We start from the raw sequence: 22596 nt of genomic DNA, 5'->3' as shown, positions 1-22596 counted from the left end.
ACTGTGTAGAAGGAAGCGTGTAACTTACCCAATACAACCAAGCTAGCTAACATCACAGCTAAGCTGAGAAGGAATCAGTGGTTACATTTTGCACTGTCATAAGCACAAGGCTCTTGTCTATGAGCAGATGCACACTTCCTTCTGCGCTGTGATGCAGTAGAAAGAAAATAGTTCCTGTATGAAACTACTCACAACAAGGTCTGTAGATTATCTTGAGTAACCGGGTCATGATTTTTGGAATAAACATTAATGCTGAGTTTTTCAAATGTAAATTTTATCAAATTATTGTTTTAATAGTGGAAAAGGGGGCATACATCTCTACGGCTGGTATCTCCAACTCTGCAACTCTCACTAAAACAGTCTAGATTGATAATTAGCACTACAGGTAAGAGGAAAAGGTGCATTTTTGATTTAGGGGTGAACAGTCCCTTTAACAGCTTTTAACTGGAACTTTCAACAGCATTTCACAGTCTTCAATAAGTTGGTAGAAAATTGATGAAACCATCTGCTGATGAAGACTGTGAGACCTCTGGAGAAAAGCTTGTTAGCATTCCTTGACCTCAGTTTTTTTGTGTTTAAAAATTTAATTATTTAGATGTGCAATAATAGGAAGAAGTGCCCCAGTGTCTGTTTTTACTCTTTAAATAGCACATTAATTCCATTATCTTTGTGTTCTCCCTCCAGACGACTTTGCTGATGAGGAGGAGGTGCAGTCCTTTGGTTATAAGAGGTTTGGTGAGTATCAAGTGACTTCTTGACTTCCAGCTGTGAACTTAAAGGACCACCTTCACTTGTTCATATCCCCTATAGCACATTGGTGATGCCAATTATTGCAGAAAGGATATTTTCTTAAAATACAGTATTTTGCTTGGCTGTAATCCACCTATAATAATCCACAAGGTTAAAAGGAGGCCACACCTCGCTTCCCAGAACTTGTTTTTGGCCACTGCTTTCATTTTTATTTCTCTAGTAAAACATCAGCAGGGTACCATGGAAAGGGAAACCGCTACATCCTGGGTGTTCCTGACCAGACGACTGACTTTGCAAACCTTATCAGCATCTCAGTGTACTTTTGTTTCGCTCGGCACAAAAATACACATAATAACTCAGTCTAAAACCAAGAAAGTCAGTCTCTAAACAGGTCTGCTGATTTCCTTTTCCTCTTATGTATCGGAGTCTCAGATCCAGATTTTCCACGCAGGTTTATAATCTCACTCACTCATCAGGCAAAAAAAATTAAACCCATTGGCCAGATGTTGGTACCTCCACCAGCTGTGTGTTCAAAAATGTTATGTTAACACATTCCTTGAGTTCGGTCGGATCTGATGACACAAGCCACAGTCGTTTCCACGAAGAGAGATTTTAGCGAAATATGCAAAACCTACTTTTGAAAACTAGGTTTTTGTCTGAGATATTAAACATGGTTGTAAAAGACGGTTTGTTTGGTTTTAGCATCAATAGTTATCCAAAAGAATTGCATGTCTCTGGACTATGTACATAAGCCAGGGTATTTATTTAATTTTGTTTTAAATGTTGGTACCAATTAGAGCTGTCCCGAATATCAGTTTTGGGGTTATGAAGCTTTCATTAGAAATACTTGCAATTAATCAAAGCTTCATGGGGGGAAGGCTATTGAGAGATGGGGACTTAAGTTGGACTGTCAGTTTTCATTTAATGCACATAATATAAAGTGAAAATTATCCACTTTGTTAGCATGCAGGCTGCAGTGACATTAAAGCTATAATAGCTGAAAAAAAGAATACTTTGCAAATGGCGAGGCTGTATCAGGTGATTTGACAAGCTGGTTGTAGATATCGATGTAGATTTGTGATATATGAAAGTTTTTTTTTTTTTGCTTGTTTGGTACTTGACTTTTTTGAAGGTCATCTTCACAAATTTGAAAACTATCCCGGACGCTTGACTTTTTGACATTTTGCTCGTGTAGTGTGAGTGGTCGAAGTGCTCGAGTTTCAGTGGTACTGGACTGCTGGTGACTGATGTTAGATGAGAAGCTGAAATGTCATTGTCTGAAAACAACCAATAATAATAATCAAATTTTTTTTTTTTTTATTAGCATAGCTGAGAAAAACCTTAACTTCAGTGGGATGTATGTGTGTCTCCTGTTCTTCTGCTTCTGTGCCAGAACAGAGATCACGCTGGGTTGAACTGGTCACAGTGGTCCCTCTGGTTTTAGAGGTGTTTTAGAGTATGTGTGTCATCCATACACGCAGAAGTCATATGTCAGGAAGTGTAGGTGCAGTAGGAGTCCACATTGTGTGTCATCATGATCAATTTGCACGTGTCCGCGATAAACTGCCTAACCACTTTGTGTGTGTGTGTGTGTGTGTGTGTGTGTGTGTGTGTGTGTGTGTCTTTATTTGACCTTTTCTTTGGAAGAGGAGTTTTAGTTTTCTGGATTCAACACCAAACATTTTTCTTCAGAATATGATTCAGGCTAGATTTATGAAAACATTATTTATTCTTAACATCTGTACTTTTTACTTTCGCTGCTTGACCTCTGGTTTCTAAGCAGCTGCTCAGGAGCAAGGGTTAAAAGAAACACTCAACCCAAAATGCATCTGTTGAGTATCAAATGCTCACTGCCTGTAGGCTTGAAACATTCAGAAAAACTTCTCAAATAACCCAACAACACAATGTTTGACCCTTCAGCCTTTTTTAAGGAATAGTTTGACATTTAGTATCGTGCTTCTTTCGTACTCAGAGTTAGATGAGAGGACTGATAACACTCTCATGAGGCAGTTAGCCTAGCTTAGCATAATGACTGGAAGCACAGAGAAACTGTTTTTGACAAGTAACAGCCTACTCATCAGTCCACTTCTGTGCACCATCTCCACCACTGTTGGTGGGTTTCAGTTAACCCTTAAATTGCACAAATTGAAATTGCAAATATAAAATATGTCTAATGGAAACATGTAAATTAAAAAAAAAAATACCATTTCAACACTCACATGAGGTGGTATTTCAGGCAATTTGAAAAAGCCATATTTAGTAAAACTGCAATGGAAACACTTTTTTGGCTTTTACATGTCACATCATGCTATGACTATACACTTGTCGATAGGAACTGGCTCCCTAAGGTATGATGCAGCTGTCAACACAAGAGGTGTTACTGCATCACATAACTCTTAAAAAGTTGAGTGTTTCATTTAGAAGTTTTGAATCCACAATTCCTCTGTGAAATTGGGGACTATCACCTCCCAGAAATCCCTCATACGTGGCCGCTCCCATGTATAAGGGGGCTTGCCTTTCCATTATTGCTTGCATAACACTCCTACATCGCCTTCTCTTGGAAATAATGGCACTTAGTGTGGTGGCTGCAATAAAAATAAACCTGCTAATATTTGAACATCCGTGCTGCTTGGAATGTTACCTTAAGAGGAGAAGTCGCATTACATCATCCAGTGGAAATGCAGTTATCTGCAATTATGTTGTATCGACATTTCAAAAATATCGCTTAAGGTTTGCGCCGATATGTAAGGGAAACCCGCCTAGTAACAGCAAAACTCTAAAGGTCTTTTCACATGTGCTGCAAACCTGAAATTACCTTGACATTACTTGCAGGAGCTGTAAGTGAGAAAAACAATGTCTGAATCCGTTGGATCGGACATTAAACAGACTTTACTGTGTTAACGCCCTTGTATATAGTGCGTTTAATGTGGGATTGAGCCCATGCCGGATAGAGCAGGTAATTTTTCATCGAATTCACTGCAAGCAAGTGGCCATGTTGATGACATTTCCAACTAGACAGGTGACAATTTGGGAACTTCTGTCTGTAAGGGCTGCTGAAATAATCAGAAAAAGTCAAGGGACAGACACCGTTGACCGTGGTGTAATTTGCATCAAGTCCTACCGCCCGCTCCACTCAGGTGTCACCACTTGCAGAAACCAAATGGATTAGTTGGTTTATGTAGCACACTTATGTGCGTGTTACACGTATGAAAGAGAAATCAGGCCCGGATATTATCTAGAGTTCATATGATGAAACAGTTTTGGAAGTTATTACTGCTTTGCCATCAAAGCTACAAATTGTTGTTTTTAAATGTCTGTTAGTGCACAGATTAAAGAAACATGATGAAATGTGCAAATAAGGGAGCTTTAAGGTGCTGCGCAACGTACTCTTGAACTTTGGACAGACTCAGGCTAGCTGGTTCCAGTCTTAATGCTAAGCTAAGCTCATCACCTCCTCACACCAGCTCCAAATTCAACCTCCCAACGTGTAGCATGGTATTTTCCAAACTGTTGAACTCTTCCTTTCACATGTCATCTGTCTGTGGCCTCCACACATAGTTGTGTGCTGGCAGGGAAATATGTTCTATGCTTCTCGTATGTCCTCAGTGTGGAGAGGAATGAGGTCCTTGACTCATTTTGACATCTGCTTTCCACAAGAGGTCTATTATCCCACTGAGAGTGTGTCCAAACCTGAGAAGTTGCTGAGCCACTTCCCGTATCCATACTGGAAGTTTACTCAGTCCAAACCTATATACTCAGAGCGAGAGGTGGAGGGGGAGTCTGCACCGTGGGCCTTCAGGGTCTGTGTGCTGTGTCAGCAATGTGCCGAGGGGAGAGGGGGATGGAAAAAGAAACCTCAAGTGGAGATGATTTCACAAAAATGTATACATTTCTATATTATACAGCTGTTTTTTTCATTGTAGTGTTCATCAGTGCTCAGAGGTTGTTTGTTCTTTTATCAATATGCTTTTTCTCTGATTCAAGGGGGGAACATTTATCACCAGTTTTATTTTCGTCTGAGGAGTCGCATTCCTTGCTCGACTTATTTTTGGGAGCACAACAGCAAGTGGTTTTAATTTACGGGGACTTTATTACCAGAGAAGAATGTTTTCGGAATGCCTGCCTGTTACTTACAACCTCCTCCAGGGCATGCATGCATGCAGTTCGTGTTCTGTTGTCCTAATGAAAGATTACTCGCTCGTGTTTTCAATAAAGAGCGGAGTGAGTTGCAGGAGGAGGAGGAGGAGAGAGGCAGAAAACATTAGAGGATTACAAAGACGTAGACACTAACAACAGGGTAACAAAACAAGAAGACAGATAAAACAACACAGAGCCCTGCTGGGTTGTCTTGTTGTTGATCTTATCCCAGACCTGCAGATCTGCAGGAGCGGTCTGTGACTGGTCAAAAGGATGGTGGGTCAATCCTGGATTGACCAATGACAGGCAGGCGGGAATTCATCCCAGACACGACACAAATCACTGCATCCCGGCATGGGGCCAGCGTAAAGCATGTGAGGATTTCTGCTGAGAGCGTTAGTGGAGGGGACAGGCGTAGGTCAGCTGCAGGTCAGTTGAACAAACCACTGCACTCAAGAGTGGCCCTTTGTTTAACACTCAGCCTAATACAGCTGATAATGACTCAAAGAGAGATGGTGATAAGGCAAAGTCTGCTGCAGCATGTTGGCAGTCTGTAGAGGAATGTGTTCACAAAGTGGAGGCTTAGTGCAAGTCAGCATGTCTTCAACTGGGATATAACTGTGCATGCAGCCAAACATGAGACTCACAGATCATCAAAATGACAAGAAAAAAGGTATCTCAGAGGGAAAAAATGTTTTTCAGTCCTTTATTATGTCCTTTGTTGTTAAAGAGCAGAACACTTTTTTCTCAGCATCTCTGTGGATTGCATCTATCCTAAACAATTCTGTCTTATATCACTTATGTCAGCCAACATAAGGTACCAATGCAGAAGGTAAGGTGTCCTTTATATACTGAGAGCCATTGTTAATTTCCAGGTCTGAACAGTGAAGCTCATGCGGGAAGTCTCTTAAAAGTGCATTCTTTCTAATGGCCAGCAGGGGCCGACTCCACTGGTTTTATAATAACAAAAAACAAGATGGAGATAGCAAAAAGGCCAAACTCTAGGCTTCAAAACAGAAGTCAGTAAGCCAGTGAGAGACATCACGGTGGCTACGTTAGCCTGCTCTTACTGAAAAAACATCCACTCAGGTTTACTGTGCAAGCAGCTTATAATGACCCATACTTTTGTTTACTGTAAGGTGGCACTCTCTAGTGGACGTCGGAATTATTTTATGAACAGAGGAGGAAGTGACAAGGCATAACATAAAGACAGACAAAGCCCGCCGAATGTTTGTGTCAAACAAACACAGGACTTTCACCCAGGAGACCAGTATTAATGTCTCAAAGTCAACATTGAGTTTTGCTATTATAACAATCTATCCTAGTCTGATAGTATGTGGTATGTGTAGCATGCCTGCTAGTGACAATATGATGTGTCAGTAGTATATGTCCTTTTGGGGCTGATCATACAAGTAGTTTTGAAAGTCAGTGGAAATCGACATATTCTGTGAGTTAGGTATGAGAAAGCATTGGGCTATGTCCACCTTTTTTTATATAGTCCATTGAGAAAACCAGTAATGTTGCGTTCACACGTGCTCTTGTCTCTCAGGAGTATGTACATAATTTACTTTCACATGCTCTAAATGGACAGTTAGTTTCTTACATTGCTGCTATACTGGTACACAACTTTTATGTGTTGTTAAAGTTATGTCATAGAGAATTTGGATATTATGATTTCAAAAATCAGCTTTTTTTCATTTTGCTATAAGTTCTTTTATGTATTGAGTGAAGCAAACAAATGTGTTCTTCAGATTCACAAGGGAATTCAAATGTGAGTGGCTGTCATCAAGTTGTTGGGCCCACAGGTCCGAGGTCATCTGGATAAAGTTGCACCTTTCTTGACCTCCCCACTTCTTGCAAATGAGTGCTGTTGGAGTTTTTGAGTAGTAATAGTAGCAGAATGAATCGTATCCTGTTGCCTCTCCAGTGTTTTAGTGTGTGTGTATGAACAGAGTGTATACGTGTGAATATCAGGGTGGTGGATGGGCCTATAGTGTCAGGAAACCAGAGTTAGTGCTCTGTTGCAGACCAACAAATGCTGTTGGGTTGTTTTAAACTCTAACCATAATTTTAGTCACCAAACCTCAACCACACTTAATCTACTGTAACCATATCTTATCCATACTGTGGCAAACCCCATGGCAACATCTGAATGAACATCAACACATTTTAAGAAAAACATTCACATAAATCTAAATACAAGAGGCGGCTAGGAAGATAGAGGGAAGCAGCATGGACACAGTGCTCAGCATTGGCGTATGCAGATAGTAACAGTGCCAAATTTTTAACATGGTCTGTCTGGTATTAGACACAGAACATTTATATATGGATGGCATATGGGACAGCCTGAACTACTACATGGCTCTATTTTTTTTATCAAGCTGGGAGATCAAAATGAGCTCCAGCTGCCTTGACTTCCATCTTATCTTCATAGCAGGAACATATTAGACACATACAGTACCGACATTCCTATGGAGTCATTAGATGAGCAGCTCCTATTAATTAAATGTGTCAATGACAAAAGATTTCAGATATGAAGCACGACAGTTCTGGAGTTGCAATGGAGCTTCTGTCAGTTGGCGGTTTTACATAAAGCTGTATTTTTTTTTTTAACCGAAATCGGCCTAACCACCTCATCAAACTTCTTCACACAACTCCACGCTACGTGTCCCAGAGGCATACGCTAACCAATGGCAACGACACGCCTACAACCAACTGTCATCTGATAGGGTGTCTTCTTTCACATAATGGAGGTTTGTCAAGCTCTCCTTTCGCAGCAGGTTTTGGCTCTGTCACAAGAATAACACACACAACTGCAAGTGTCTGACTCCATTTTCTGTCAACAAGTCTCAGATAGGCTGAAAAGTTCAGCTTCAGTATTACACTTGATGGAGGTCTTTTGGCTCCAGAGAGGGCCAACATCAACCTCTCTGCTTCCTCTCTTTGAAAAACAGCAGAAAGCTAGAATGAAAAATGTCTATTTTTCTTTGTTCTGCTGTGAGTCAGTGTGCTGCTCACTATATGACCCTGCGTTCGCTGCTCTGGCTGTGATTATGTTGGCCCTACATCAGCACACTGCTCTTCTTGTTTATGCTTTTGTACTTGTTTTTTTTTAGATACACAAAAATGTCTGTGTGTTGTGCGAAGAAGCCAGCCATGCAGAGTTTTTCCGTTGACTCAGTTCTCAAGTGTTTTAGATGACTGTTTCTAGTCAGGCATGCGTTTGTGTATTCACATCTATACATCTGCTGCAAAGGAAAATATCAGAACCAGTTGGTGTTTCTGAAAACACTTAAGCAGCTTTTATGTTTGCAGGATTAATAGCACTATGATTAGTACAATAGTTATGTGTTTTTCAACCACATTACACAAAAACTGATTTTCATACTAACTTCTTGAAATAGCCATGTTTTGATGTTATTTGGCTAGATTTTGCTTTCTTAATGTAGACAAGAGTCACACACAAGGCTCTGCAGCAGACGAGTATGCCTTTCCGTTTTTGTTTTTTCCCTGGTGTTCACTGTCAAGGTTAAATCATGCTGTAGAGAGCTATATGAAGGCAAGGGAAAATGCTGCAGTTGTTTATTTTTTTTTTACATCTTGTGTTCAATGTCTCTCAAACTTGGGCCGACTAAATTTTGAACCATGTTTGAGCACTGCTTGGGTGAAGACAGACAGTGTTTAGTGGCATCTTGTCATTGCATCATGCATGCAAAGGAGTTAAAATGAGCACGTCCAGCCAGGTGATGAATCAATTGGAGTTCGTACTGATTTATACCTGTGACTACAGCAGAGTCATTTGTCTTGGGAGTGAATGCAGATTTTAACCTTTCCCTTTAAATGCAAAAGCCAGTTGTCATTGATGTTAGTGTTTTTTTAACCAATAGGAAAGGGGCTTAATTTTGCGGTTCACTGACAACAGTTCAGTATTTAACACCATAGTTTCCTCCTGGCTAGTTACAAAACCTGCTGAGATTAGACACCTCATTGTGCCTGTCGATCCTCCACTTCCTGACAGGCAGACCCCAAGGTGGTGAAAGTTGGAGGAAACACCTCTTTCACCCTCATTCTCAACACTGGAGCACCCCAGGGCTGCATTTGGGGTCCCCTACTGTATTCCCTGTACGCACACAACTGTGTAGCCATCTATGATTCCAACACCCTCACCAAGTTTGCTGATGACACAGCTGTGGTGGACCTGATCGCAGATAACAATGAAAAAGACTACATGAAAGAAGTAGCGGACCTGACCAGCTATTGTCAGGACAAAAACCTACACCTGAATGTCTGCAAAACTAAGGAGATGAGTGGACTTTGGGAAGAAGCAGCAATGTAACTATGACCCCATTAATATCGATGGGTCCTCGATGAACAGGGTGGATAGCTTTAAGTATCTTGAATAATACTGACTAAATGATGAGAAAGTCAAGGAAGAGACTATTTCACCTCTTGATGCCTGAGTATAATCCGGCTACTTCTTCCAATACTGAGGAGTTTCTACTCTCGCTATCAAAAGCATAGTACAGAAATGGCATCAAACAGGACCGCAAGGCTTTACAAAGTGTAGTTTGTTCACCTGAACATAATAGGTGCTGCTCTACCCCGTATAAAGGATGTTTACACCAGGTGTTGCAAGAAAAAGGCCAGGAGAATCATTAAAGATCCCAACCACCCGTATATTGGCCTTTTCCTCTTGTTGAGGTCAGTAAGAAGGTGCCTGTTACACCAGGCCAGCACTGACAGGAAGAGCGTAATTCCACCTCATTATTCAGTTTGACATGTTGGCCGTTTCCGATGTAATTTACAGTCGGCATTGATTAGCAATTGCTATGAGCAGTTAGCTTAACATATGTTATGCAGACCAAGATCTGCTGATTTAAGAGATGTGATTTCTGTATAGTCATTCACAACAACCTGTATATTGTGACAGCTGCACTCAAGCTAGTCATCATTTTGTGGCCATTTTTCTGCCGCTGGTACGGGAAAACGACATGCTTATTCTTAAGATTCTGATGTGCGTAGTTGTTTAAGAGGTCTTGAACCAGGCTTAAGAGCACTTTTATCAAAGCCACTGTTTTAGGTGGCAAAAACTAAAACTAGCCGATGCAATTAAAAGAGTGTATGATTAGATCAACACTAGCAATAAGTAAGAAAATATGTTATTCTACTTTGGAGATTTAGAATATGGCATCTTTTGATAAAACCTGTTTAATAATACTTTACATCACTACTAGTTTTGATGAGGACCACAGTGCAGCTACACTTGCCTGAGCTGGAAGTTAGACCACCCTTTCTGTGGTCAGCATCTTACCCCAAAAGTAAAGCCAGATTTGACTGGACCGCTGGCTGGGTCCACAGTGTGTGGTTTTATTGGCTCTACTGGGCGATGAAGCTTAAAAGTGGTGTGCAGTGATGGGGTGGAGAACAGCACAAACGCGGGCCGATGATCGTCAGACTGGGTGATGATTGTTGCTGATTCAGAATCTTAAGTGCTTTCACGGCGGGCCACCCAGCAGGCGTGACCACACGAAAACCCAACTACACAGATGGTCCGTGGAGTTAACTTCAGTGTTCAACTTGGCACCCGAGCCGTGGTTTTGGGTTCACATGAATGTGTAATGATATATTCTTAACCCGCATGACAAAATACGTCTCAGTTTATTTGTGTTCGTGTTGTTGTGGTGAGGTAGAGATTAGAGTCAGGCTCTTTGATTGATCTCAGCGCGTTTGATTTTTAAATGTCGTCCAAGGTACAGATAGTTCTCTGGGGCTTCACTGTGGGAGCCATTATAAATAAAATCTTTCTTCAGACTAACGTGGTTACAATTATAGATTTTTTTTACATTGATCACACTTATATAATCCACATTTCACAACCAGAGTGACACATTTTTCCTGTTAATAGAAAAATAAGTTGGACAAAAATGGGTTCTTGAGAAATAATGAGATCAGAGGCACGTCAGATTGCTACATGGATGTTTCAGTTTATAAATACAACATCCCGTAAGTTCTGGCTTTATTAGACCCTCTTGTGCACTTTGCTTAACCCAGGGAATGACTGAAACCAGTGATGGAAACGGTTTTATATCTAATATGAGTTTTGCCATTGGAACTTGTTCCATATGTGTTCTTTTATAATAACCATGTTTCTTATGTTGGCAGACTACATCACTAATATGAAGCACCTTAGGATTTAGACTGGGTTCTTGAGCCAAATCGGATCAGCCACTGCTCTCCATGTCAGGCTGGATCCAAAATTAGTGGTCATTTGGGTGCATTTTGACATTGATAAGCTTACTTTGTAAACCAAGAACAAAATATATTAATACACATGTACTGAATATAACATTTATTGCCCCTAAGGGGATTTGTCTTCCATGAGCAGCAGCAGGTTTCAGCAGGTGACCTCAAAGACACGTTTTTGGCCGTGACTGATGAATTATACCATATGAAAAAATTTTGCACAAATGTCTAATACAGTAAAATAAGGAAGTGATGACATTTGGTGTCCAAAAGGTCAGATTCACTGTAAAATCATGATTTTCTGCAAAAACACTTTTATGGCAACAGGATCAGAAGGGGAGACATTTGGTCAGATACTGAATTGGTGGCACTAATCTTGGGTGTCCATCTTTAAACTGTGCTAACTGCATAGACTTTCTGTGCTGTCGGGTTGACTATGTGTGTGAAGCATCCATGTTTTAGAATTTGTAGCTTCTTTGCATCGACATCCACATTTGAATCATTATCTGCTGTCATAACTAGATGTAAGTTTAGAGAGAAACAGATGTAAACTATAAGTTGACTGGTTGGTGGAGACTTACAACTGAGAGGTGGTTATTGTAGTTATAGCAGTTCATTTTACTGCTTTCCAAGCTAACTAGCCATTAACTAACTCTCTGCAGCTGATGTGATGCTAATACAATATGCTCAGTGATTGCAGTTCACTGTTAGGCTAACTGTTGATTTTATGTATGAAGTCTTTTTACTTCTACTCTTATGAATGCTATATGTAGGTTTGTTGTGCTTTCTACAGGGACTTATGGTTGTCATTTCACTGGTAATACTGTTGTATCTTCCTGGCATGAGAAGATAACACTGGTAACTAATTGAGCAGTTAGACTATACTTTTGTGAATCCAGTTTGCTTGTTATCACACTTTTTCATTTTTACAACTGAGGACATGTACGTGCATTGCACATTTTAAAAAGTCATAGGTCAAAGACTAGATGTTCATATAGTGTGACTGGCATAGTGAAAGCGAGCTTCAGTGACCATCCCCCTCTTCCCCCTCCCTCTGAGGTTCTCATGGTCCTGTTTTGCTTGAAATTACCTCATTCCAAAACGCCAAAACTGGAACATGAGCAGGAGAAGCCAGGGGGTCTCAGGTTCTCCTCTCAGGCCAATAAATTTAGTTTATGACTTCCATGTTTTTATAAATTCACAGATGTGAATGTTGTGTTGTTGTGTAATTAAAATGTGTGCTTTAAAGGAGCGCATTTTCTCACTGTAAATGTCATGCATTTCAGTTGGAGGTGTAATGTGCCAGAGGAGGGTACAAATTTTGTTCAGTACATAGTGTACAATAAAATAATTGGGATTTTATGTGTATTATTCTCAGCCTCAGTCCAGAGAAAGAGATGATTTAAAAAAAAACAAAAAACGTTAGACTTGGTTTGTATATACTTGTGTAATAATGGATTGTCAGGCTGGACTGAGTATCCTGGACCGAGTTTAGTACTACCACATATTTATGTTTAGTGGTCTCTTCTCGGCACAATACTGACTAAATGGTTTTCCGAGTCATTGTTGGTTTAGGTCCAGTTTTATACCACAGGGATAGAAAATAACAAAGTAACCAGTCTTTTTAGCCATAGAGATGCATAATCATTATTTGGACTGACATTTGTTGAGAGACACATAATTTAGGAGTTGAAATAAAGCTTACCATGAGTTAGAAAGTCCTGTGGTTGCATAAGTGTACATACTTGCATGTGCCTGCTTTAAAACATTCCTTTTTAATAGTGTAGATGCAGGTGCCATTTGAGTTGCATTTCACGGTTTCCCTGGGAATATTAATTCTCGATTACATTAAAAAAAAAAAAAATCCTGCCTGCCAACACCTTTTTTGCTCGCCAGCTCACGTCGGACCTACATCACATCCCTGAAACTTGTGGCCGCAGAAGTAACTCTAACTTGTTTCTCCAAATCTCACCATCCACAGTGAGACCAGGAGACACACACTGAACCTGGATTTCAGTCTTTGATGGAAACTGCTGACTCAAACACAAGATTTTTTGATATCCAATCCTGGCCCACAAAGTATCCCCAATACAGTGGCCCAGCTTTGTTTATGAGGCACACTTGCGTGCTTAAAAGTCTGTCTCTTGAGATAGTGATATAGGACCCATTTGTCACAGTCTACCCTCTTCTAACCAAGCGCAGATGGGATGACAAAAGCAGATCTAATCAACTCCATGTTCACTGCTTCATTGGCTCTGTATCCCTGTTTTAATAGGCCAGTTAACTGTTTTCTCTACCAATTAGATTCTGTTTGTGACTTTTAGCACAAAAACAGCAGCCTGCTTGGCAAAAAAGAAATGCACCATTAAGTTTTCCCCTTAACAGTGAGCTCTGTTCCACTGAAAGATGCCATTTTTCTCCTTTTGCACGGTTTTGTCAACAGATTTACCGCTGTTCTTTTTTTTCCAAATCTTTCTCTCTCATTGTTACACAACTTCCATGGAACTTCCAATTGTCCAAAAGCATACCAGAGTGCTTGAAGGACTTGCAGGGAAAACATAATCTTTGAATGTGTATAGAAAGCAAAGAGGGCAGGTGATGATGGACAAGACTGGGCGTTTGAGTGATATATAAACAGGTTAGAGATTTTGTGTAAACTATTAAAAAAAACATATACACAACACACACACACATATACAGTATATACACACACACACACGACATATAGACATGACTTTCTTTTCATTATACTATCGATTCACTCAAAGTGGCGTTTTTTGAAGACACCATAAGGACTTTCATCCTCTGTACTCATTGAAATAGAGGACCATCTCTTTGGAACAACCTACTCCCATCACTACAATCAACGTCTACATTATTGCTGTTCAAAAAACATCTGAAAAGGACCCTAATTTGCAAAGACTAGCACTTCATTAATTCTTTTGTGATGCATTTCACTTTGTAAATACAAACCTTTTGTCATTTGTTCATTTCTATAAATTTTTGTATTTAGCCTAGACTTGGAATTTTGATCAATTTTACAATCTTAAAATCTTAAAAAATGGCTCGCCATAAGCCATTTTTGGCTTCTAACCTCTCCAGCACAATGTTGAAACTTTTGATTTTCTTTTTCTGTCTATTCTAGACATATGTATGTGCAAATAAAACTAAACTAAGCTACGCTACACTGATTTCCGGTGGTGCTGCACTGGTTTGTTCGTATCTGTAAGCTTTCAAAAAATGTGCACAAATACCGACAAAATGAAAGCAGAGTATGGACAGAAGGCTCCACCTGTGTCCATATATGTGACTAACGTTGAGGATAAATAGAAGTCGTGTAGCGGACTGAATTGGAAAACATTTCTCCCAGACAGCTCCTTCAAAAATCACAGTGTATAAATATAAAAACGCCATCTTTGTTGTTTCACCAGCCGATTTTAAAAGATACATAATTTAAAATAAATCTTACAAAGAAAGAATGTATGCAGAGTGAGAAACAGATCAGAGATCCTGCTCTGCTATCCCCAAAAAAATAATTTACCTTTCCTTTAGTAAAGGATCTCTCTAACTTCCAACAGTCCTTAAGAACATTTTTTACAGGTCTCTCTCGCGGAAGACTTGAGGGATGATAGTTTGCTGAAGAGGATGTTTTCCAGAGATGCCTGTCCACATCTTACTGGATATCTCAGTATGGTGTTATTGTTATAGTCTGTGGTCAAGGCCTTCAAAGGATGCTGTTTAGCTTGGTCAGCTTTAGGCAATGAGTTTGTGTGTACATGTGTGAGTACAGTATGTGTAATGAGGGCATGTCATCCTGTTCAGACATGCAGCCATCTATATGTTATTTTTCTTTAAACAACCCAACAAACCCCTGATCTCCTTACTCATCATGAGCACCACTGAGAAGGTTTCTTATAAAAACACCAAAAATAGCCCTCAGAAGGCAACGCTTAAAAAAAAGTTCGCTTATTCATGTGATGCTTGGCATGAAGGTATTATGTATCAAATGTTTGCATGCGTCCTTTGATTGGGCTCCACAGTAACAAGGTCCAGATGTTCCAGAGGAGTGGAGCCCAATTTAAAGTGTCATAAACCTGTTAGCAGCGGGTGAAAAAAACATGGCCCAGGCCAGCTCAGCAATTCAAGGACCCTAATGTCTTAGTAATTTGTCTCAGTGGTAACTTCCTCTGTTGGAGAGTGTTTACTTGTTAACATTCCAGTTGGCGACTGTTAATACTGGGGTAGCTATAAGGGCCAGTGGGGGACACCACGACCCCAGCACACCTTGTTAGCTCACTTAGAGGTTCAGCATTGCCTCATGAATGAAGTCAGAAGCACCACTTCTCAGTTTTTAGAGCCCAAGCTGCGCAAGATAAATAAAAACAATTGCATCAGTCTAAATGCATTGTATTGCAAAAGAGATTATTTACCCAGATTCAACTGTAGTACATGGACAAATCTGCTAACAGGAAGTGGCAAAACCAAACTCTGGGGTAAGTGAAAGACAGTCTGTCTGCTAAGCCTGTCCACCGCATTGGTCCAGACCATAGATTGTATGTAAAGATGGACGACACGCCCCCATTTACCCCCACTATGCTTACGTGAAGCTAAAATATCCCACATATGGCCATTGTCATCTTGTGCTGGTGACATCATTCAGAGCCGAAGTCTGTGCAATAGTAATACAACCCTGCAACCCTTACATTACCCTTATCCCAGCCTCTGTTTTGACCTAACACTTCATAAAACGCTCACTTAGCATTTTCCTCTCTGTTCCTGCTTCCAGACCAAAGGCCGAAGGGGGCTGATCATGGACTGATGGTGGGCGAGTGACATAGCTGCTCCATCCATAGCTATTACCACTCATTTTTTGTCCCTGTATACATAGCAAGTGTATTGGCAGTGCAGTCACTTTTTCCAAACTTCTAAACAAGTCCAAAACACTGCAACCAAGCCAGCCGCAGCCACGTCGCCATTGCGAAGTTAGTTTGAAGTTGGATATTTGAAAGACGTTCACTTTGGATCCAACAGCGGTTTCTTAAATTCGCTTTTTCCTGATGTCCACATTAGGAGGACAGAATAAGCTCACTTAAAAATCCCTCCAGTTTACTGCTGGGAGCTGATGCGGACCCTATGAATAGAACCAGTGACTGCAGCCCTCCGCTGAAATTCAAGTACTTCTGAGCCTTAACACACTAAAACAAACATGATAATAAACAATGCCAGCATGTTAACATTAGAATTACTAAGTTGCACATTTTCTGAAAGCCGTCTTTTAAGTGGGTTGCCATAATGAGAGAAATCAACTTAATTTATGGAAGGAAAAAAATATTGTTTCATAGCGATCCACTGTGGTTTGATTTATATACATTTATGTGTCTACTTCTTTGCATTCTAGTTTGTTGAGTCAATTTTTAAGCCAAATTGTTTCAGTAAGGCTGATTATGGAAATTACAAACTGTAACTTGAGCCACAATTAGATGTAATCGTAGTTTTGACAGTTTCTAGACAGATACCACATAGTAGTGTAGCCACTTTGAAGAAAAATATGTGTTTCCTCTGGAAATGTGATACAAAAATGCAGCATTTGGCAGCATTATAATCTGTCAGACTCCATCCAGGTGGAGCGGAGAGGCATGGCCTGTCTGTGCGACTGCTGGTTTTTGGCTTGCAACCACATTCGGCTGTGGTAGCCACCCAGTTACTGTATATAAAATAGTATTAACACTCTGCACAAAGGGTCTTCACACAAAAAGGCTCTAGTCTGTAAAGGCTTTCTTTGTGTTGCCATGGAAGTTTCCACTGCCAGCCAGGAGGGAGACGGGGTATGCAGGCAAGTCTAATGGCAGGTACACGGAATAAGGGAATAAGTGTTGAGATTTTTTTTTCTTTAACTGACTCACAGTCCAAATGAAATACAGCTGTTTAACAGACACCACACTGGACTGCCCCCATCTTTCTCTCTGTGCCTCTTTTCTTGTCATCCCTGTTTTTCTCTGCTCCTGAACCACAACTGACCATAACTTCTTCTTAGTATCAGTATCAACTTAGACAACTTGGGACCATTAACTGTAATGTATCTGACCAGTGTGAGAGCTGCACACAGAACAAATTTGACAAGAAGCAAAAACATAGGTATTATAAACTTCTGTTTTCCACTTTTCTAAAAAAAATCCAATGGAAAAATCCCATAGATCTTTTGTTGAGGGAACCAGGCAGAGAGATGTCAGCTTGGGTTGGCCTAAAAGTAACATCACACCTGTAGCACTCTATTGGACAAATTCAGTTCTTGACCTGAGGATAACCCTAAGGGATCACTAAAGCTGTAAGAATTCATCTACAATCCATCTACTATATTGAGATATTTTATTGGATAACTCAACATTTGACCAGCAAGAGAAAGAGTTATGGGCTCACAATACATATCTTCATTATTATTATTGTTATTTTATTATACGTTAAGTACCTTCCTTTGTATATATACATACATATATATATATATATATTTGTAATTTATGCCCTTTTAACGAATATTTCATTCAGTTGCTGCTTGTTTCTGCTGCAACAAAACAATTTCCTTCACAGGATTAATAAAGTATCTACCAGAATTATTAGAAATCATCCTCTGGACACCATGAATTTCTTATGCCAATTTTTTGATTATCTATCAAATTGCTGATATATGTTAGACTGGACCAAAGTGGTGGGCCAACTAACAGAACAACAATGTCATCCCTAGATAAATGCTCATGGATATTTATTTTTGTCCTGGTCCGTAAGCTCAGCCCGTAAGTGATTATGTAAATACAAAAAAAACAGGCCAAAACTGGAATACATGGTTCTCACTTGACAGCGGTAATATGTAAGATACAGTACACTTCATGTTACCTTCGCTCTTTCTAGGCTTTTCTGGCATTTATTTACCTCTTGGGGATAATCTGGCTGGATTCCATCTTGTTGATTGGGACGTCCTGGCTGCCAGCCAGCTCCTTAACTCTCAACAGGCTCAGTCCCTCCGTGTTCTGCACCGGGCCGTTTGGTTTAGCAATGTGTTTTCAGTCAGCTCATGACATGTATGTGTCAGCATGTTTATGTACTGTGGTAGTTTATGCGTAGACAGCAAGAAGTCTCAGTGGGCCTGTGGATATGAAATATGACACACTTACTGACTGGTGAGGTACATGATGGGGGGCTCTAACACAAAACTGTACACAGTAAGCTGTACACTGAAAGAAAATATGATGATGACTTTTAGATTTGAAGGTTGTATTTGATTTTCTTCCATCAAAATTTTCATGATCCTTGGAATTTTGCTTTGAAAAGATGTTGCTTGCTCGGATTATCAGTATCAGGATAATACACAATATAAGTTCAGTCGCAGAAATGTTTGCGATACTTTTTTATGATTATCTCAACAAACCTTAAAGGTATACAATTCATCCTTATTCCCAAGTTGTCATATACAGACGCTTTGTCATGTCCCCTCGGCGTCTGATACCGACACACCCTTTAGTGTATCTTTGTGATGCACAGCTAAAACACATTGTAACTGTGGTTAATCTTATGATATGGACATGTTAATGTTTAACAAAATTGCGTGTTGTGTTGTGTTGATTGTTACATACAGTAGGGTTGTTACATAACATGTAACATTTGTATTATGTAACATTATTTTAATACAACAGTGATTTTTGGTTTCACACAGGACGTCAGGACAGGTAATATAACATTAAAGCAATACTGACACTTGGTTTCACAGGTGACACCAACTGTGTGAAAGTCTGCTATTGTTTGACCCGTCTACCTCCCTATCCTCCCACTCGACCTTTGTGGACTTTCTTGTTCTTCATCCTGCATCAGCTGCTCTCAGTGTCAAATATTCTGTGGATGGGTTTACATAGGAGTGAGTTTGTTGTGGATATCACATGTCGAAGGACGTGACAAAGCATAGGTATTTGGAGATCTGGAAATGAGAATGGGCTGAGGTATCCTATGCAGGATTTCCTAAAAATAAAAAAAGCAATACAGCCTATAGGTTGATACAAAACTAATCCCTCACAACCATCACTTATGACTCACTAGAAGTGTATTTTCCTGCAGAGACTGCCCTCTGCATGTATTTTCCTATTTTATTTTGCTGTGTCCAAGACATTTCTTGGTGTATAGCCCCCTGCCAATAACAATACAGGTAGTAGCAGCAGCACTCATCTGAGAAGAAGCTACAAAAATTGGTACGAGAAACACCAAATTGACAAAGCTTTTATTTTAGATATGTTTGTGCCCTTCTTAAGTGCAGTGGGAGGGTGGAAGGTTTCATATAAAAAATAGAGACCATGTGCAAGACCATTAGCTACCTGTATCCAAGTTTAGCCAACAAAAATCAAGGACATAGTGCCGGAAAAATGCAAATTTAGAAGGATGAAATGCCAAGTGGACAAAGATCGTTTCCCAACAACAGAGTTACCCGTAATCTGGTGTTGGCTTTCAGTTTTGCTAGCAAGATTGTTTACTAACAGTTTAACCACAATTGCAGAATACATTTAACATCTTCATTTTGTGACAAAGCAAACCAACAAAGAACTAGTTGGTCCGCGTCTAGTGTGGTCATAGAAACCCAGTAGTTTTATTTTCTTTCTGCATTCTATGTAACACAATACTGCAGCTACCTTTGATTTGCTTTTCATCATTACTGTGTGCCACATTGCTGACAGAATCGTTGCTCATACAAAAGCCCTCAGAGAGGAACAGAAAACACTGCAGTGACATGTGGTGGGAAAATGTTGCGACCCTGGAAGGAGCTACTGTCTGTTCTGCCCAGAGTGAATTTCCATGTTAGTTCAGTGGAAGCATCATTTTTGTGAGAACATGACAGTCTGGTTTAGTACATTTTTGCAGCCAGGTTCTACAGCCAAGTATGTGATGGTGTGAACTTTAATTTTACCGTCATAGACATGCCTCATGATTTGCAAATAGCTTTAAGATCCATGTTGGAAGTCAGAATCCAAAGATGATCGAGCACTTTCCATTGCTGCCCCCTCATTAAGAACAGTTTTTAAGTACATTGATTGTTAGGTCTTCCTTTATGTGATGCAACCTTTAAACCCTGTCTTAGAAAGTACTCAACTAATATAGTTTTGCTCTTCTTGTTAGGGCATTGTACCAAGAAGAATTTGCTTTTATATGTTATTAGTGTTAGAAAAGTTAATTATTAAAGCATGTAGAATTTAAAAATCTTGATTAAACCTGTGAGAAAGTATTTGAAATTCAGTGACCCTGAAAGCGTCGAATGATACTGCCACCATTTTCGAACGCCAATGAACACAGAAATACCACCCCCGCTTTGCCCTTGACGCAGGACCTGCAGACGGTCGGCTGCTTGTTTACATGGTGTGATGTTGTCCTTTAAGCAGCATGTGGTCAGGACCAGTGGGGGGGGGTTCTCTGATGAAGCTCTCTGTGCTGGATCCCAACATGAGGCTCTCAGCACACATAAGGACAACAGTGGCCTGCATATCCATGTCTGGGTCCACGGCTGGGCCCCTTTGAGGTGGTCAGACGAGATGTTTGCACAGATGTGTGGGTCCAAAGCCGAGAGGCCAAATCCCAGTACCCTTCTGGTGGTCCTGGCTCACCCCTGACTGGGAAGGATGGAGTCTCTTGTGGCTACACATTTGCTCCCATCACGGGTGACATGACTTAAAGGGACAGAGAAAGGCCTCTGAAACTCTTAGGGGGAGAAGTTATATGAAGATACAAGTTGGAGAATTCTTTAAGTTTCCCCTGCGGAAACAAACGACCTACCTGAACTCCAAGGAACATGTTTTGAATTTGAAAGTGATGCAAAATGGTAAAATCATGGAAATGATCAGAAGTCCAACTTGAATTCCACCCTAAAAACAGCACAACGAAACACAAGCAGTCAGATGATCAGACAGTTCGTAATCAAACTGCCAGATTAGCCAAGAGAAGAATAACGCCCAGTTTACACCAGGTATTGAAATGTGTTTTGTGGATGATAAGTTGTCAGTTCCAAGTACGGACAAAAATGCACCTAATGCATCTTCAATGCATCCTCAGATCCCGTCGCTCAGATCACATTCAGATGTTGTCTAAGCTGCATATGGCCACATTCTGTCAGAAGTGTGTACACTAAGGGCCACACTGAAGGGCCGCCTACTCAGCTGGAGAGCACTGTTCATGCCCTGTGTTCAGTTTAATTCAGTTCAGTTTTATTTATTAAAAGTAAATTAGCAAAAATCACAATTTGCCTCAGAATACAATATCCCTGTCCTTAGACCCTCACATCGACAAAGGAAAAACTCCCCCAAGAAAACCCAAGTACAGGGGGAAAAATGGAAGAAACCTCAGCAAACTGCAAACATATACATTTTCTTCTCCATCACAGGAAGTGCCCTCCTTCTTTTATCTTATCTTTTAATTTTTGGCAGACTAGACATAGGATTTTTTTTAGTTGCTGCCCCCTGCTGGTTAAAAACAATATTGTATTTTGTCTTTGCAAATGGAAATAATCATATATTTATTTGAATTTAGAGCAGGAAAGTGACATCTGATCTCAAGTGGTCACTCAAGATGCATGTGTAAACATATTCTAATGCCAGGTGTAAACAGGGCGAAAGACCAACTTTTTATTTGAAGTTCTTGCTTTAGTTGTTAATTATTTCCCAAATTTACGATTGTCTGACATCCTATTTTTAGCAGTGCTGCCCCATTTTAAGATACAATGTCATGATTGACAGAGAGAAAGTAATAACCATGTTGCACTGATACATCACATTTTAATTACCCTAAATATTAAGAGAAGTTTAATATCATGACAATGAAAGTGTATTTTTAACCTTTGTGCCTTTGCTCAGGCTATTTATTTTATATCCTTCCTCTCTCATAGCGTTACCAGTGCTCTCTCTTCCCAGAAAATCAGATTTTAAGTTACTTCCATCTACTGAAAGATCTTTATTGCCTGTTGTGAGTACAAACCAGCTGCCCTCTCTCTTCTTGCTAGAGGCTTCATGGTCAGTTCTAATGAAGTCAAGTAAACATCCTGCCTATATTATAATGTTCAGCATTGTATCACGTGGTGTTGGTGGTTTTCAGGACATAGTGTTAAGACTTGTGAACATCTGTGCTATGAATGACCAAAAATTTCACTGCACCGCGGCTTTAGGTTGGATGGCAGCGAGGAATGACACAGAAAGTGAAATGGTAGTGTTTTGTTTCTCTGTCGTATGGCGAACACATGTGCAGTGTTTTTAAAGTTTGGTTCTGAGTCTTACGCATGACAGCAAATGTTTTCAATTGATACTTGGCTGAAGAAAGGCACAGTGTGTCCCACTTTAGACACGCAGTACTAAACTTAGTTATGAAATGGAAAAAATACCCCATGTGATTTAGATTTTGAATGAAAACTTTTGGTGTATTTTTATTAACTTCTCGCTCCAGTTGCACAAT

The 22596-nt window shown here is 40.1% G+C and overlaps 1 protein-coding gene across 1 annotated transcript in view; it reads left to right on the top strand.

Moving 5' to 3' along the window:
- The window catches only part of LOC121951142 (collectin-12-like), a 51270-nt gene that overhangs the window by 3659 nt on the left and 25015 nt on the right, over positions 1-22596 (top strand). The window contains exon 2 of the mRNA XM_042497390.1: positions 685-735. Coding sequence (XP_042353324.1) covers positions 685-735 — 51 coding nt within the window. The remainder of the gene's footprint in view (positions 1-684; positions 736-22596) is intronic.

This window comes from Plectropomus leopardus, chromosome 12 (assembly GCF_008729295.1).
Source record: "Plectropomus leopardus isolate mb chromosome 12, YSFRI_Pleo_2.0, whole genome shotgun sequence".
In the NCBI taxonomy this organism is placed as follows: Eukaryota; Metazoa; Chordata; class Actinopteri; order Perciformes; family Serranidae; genus Plectropomus; species Plectropomus leopardus.
Note: the sequence above shows the minus strand (reverse complement) of the source record. Positions and strands in the feature narration are given on the sequence as shown.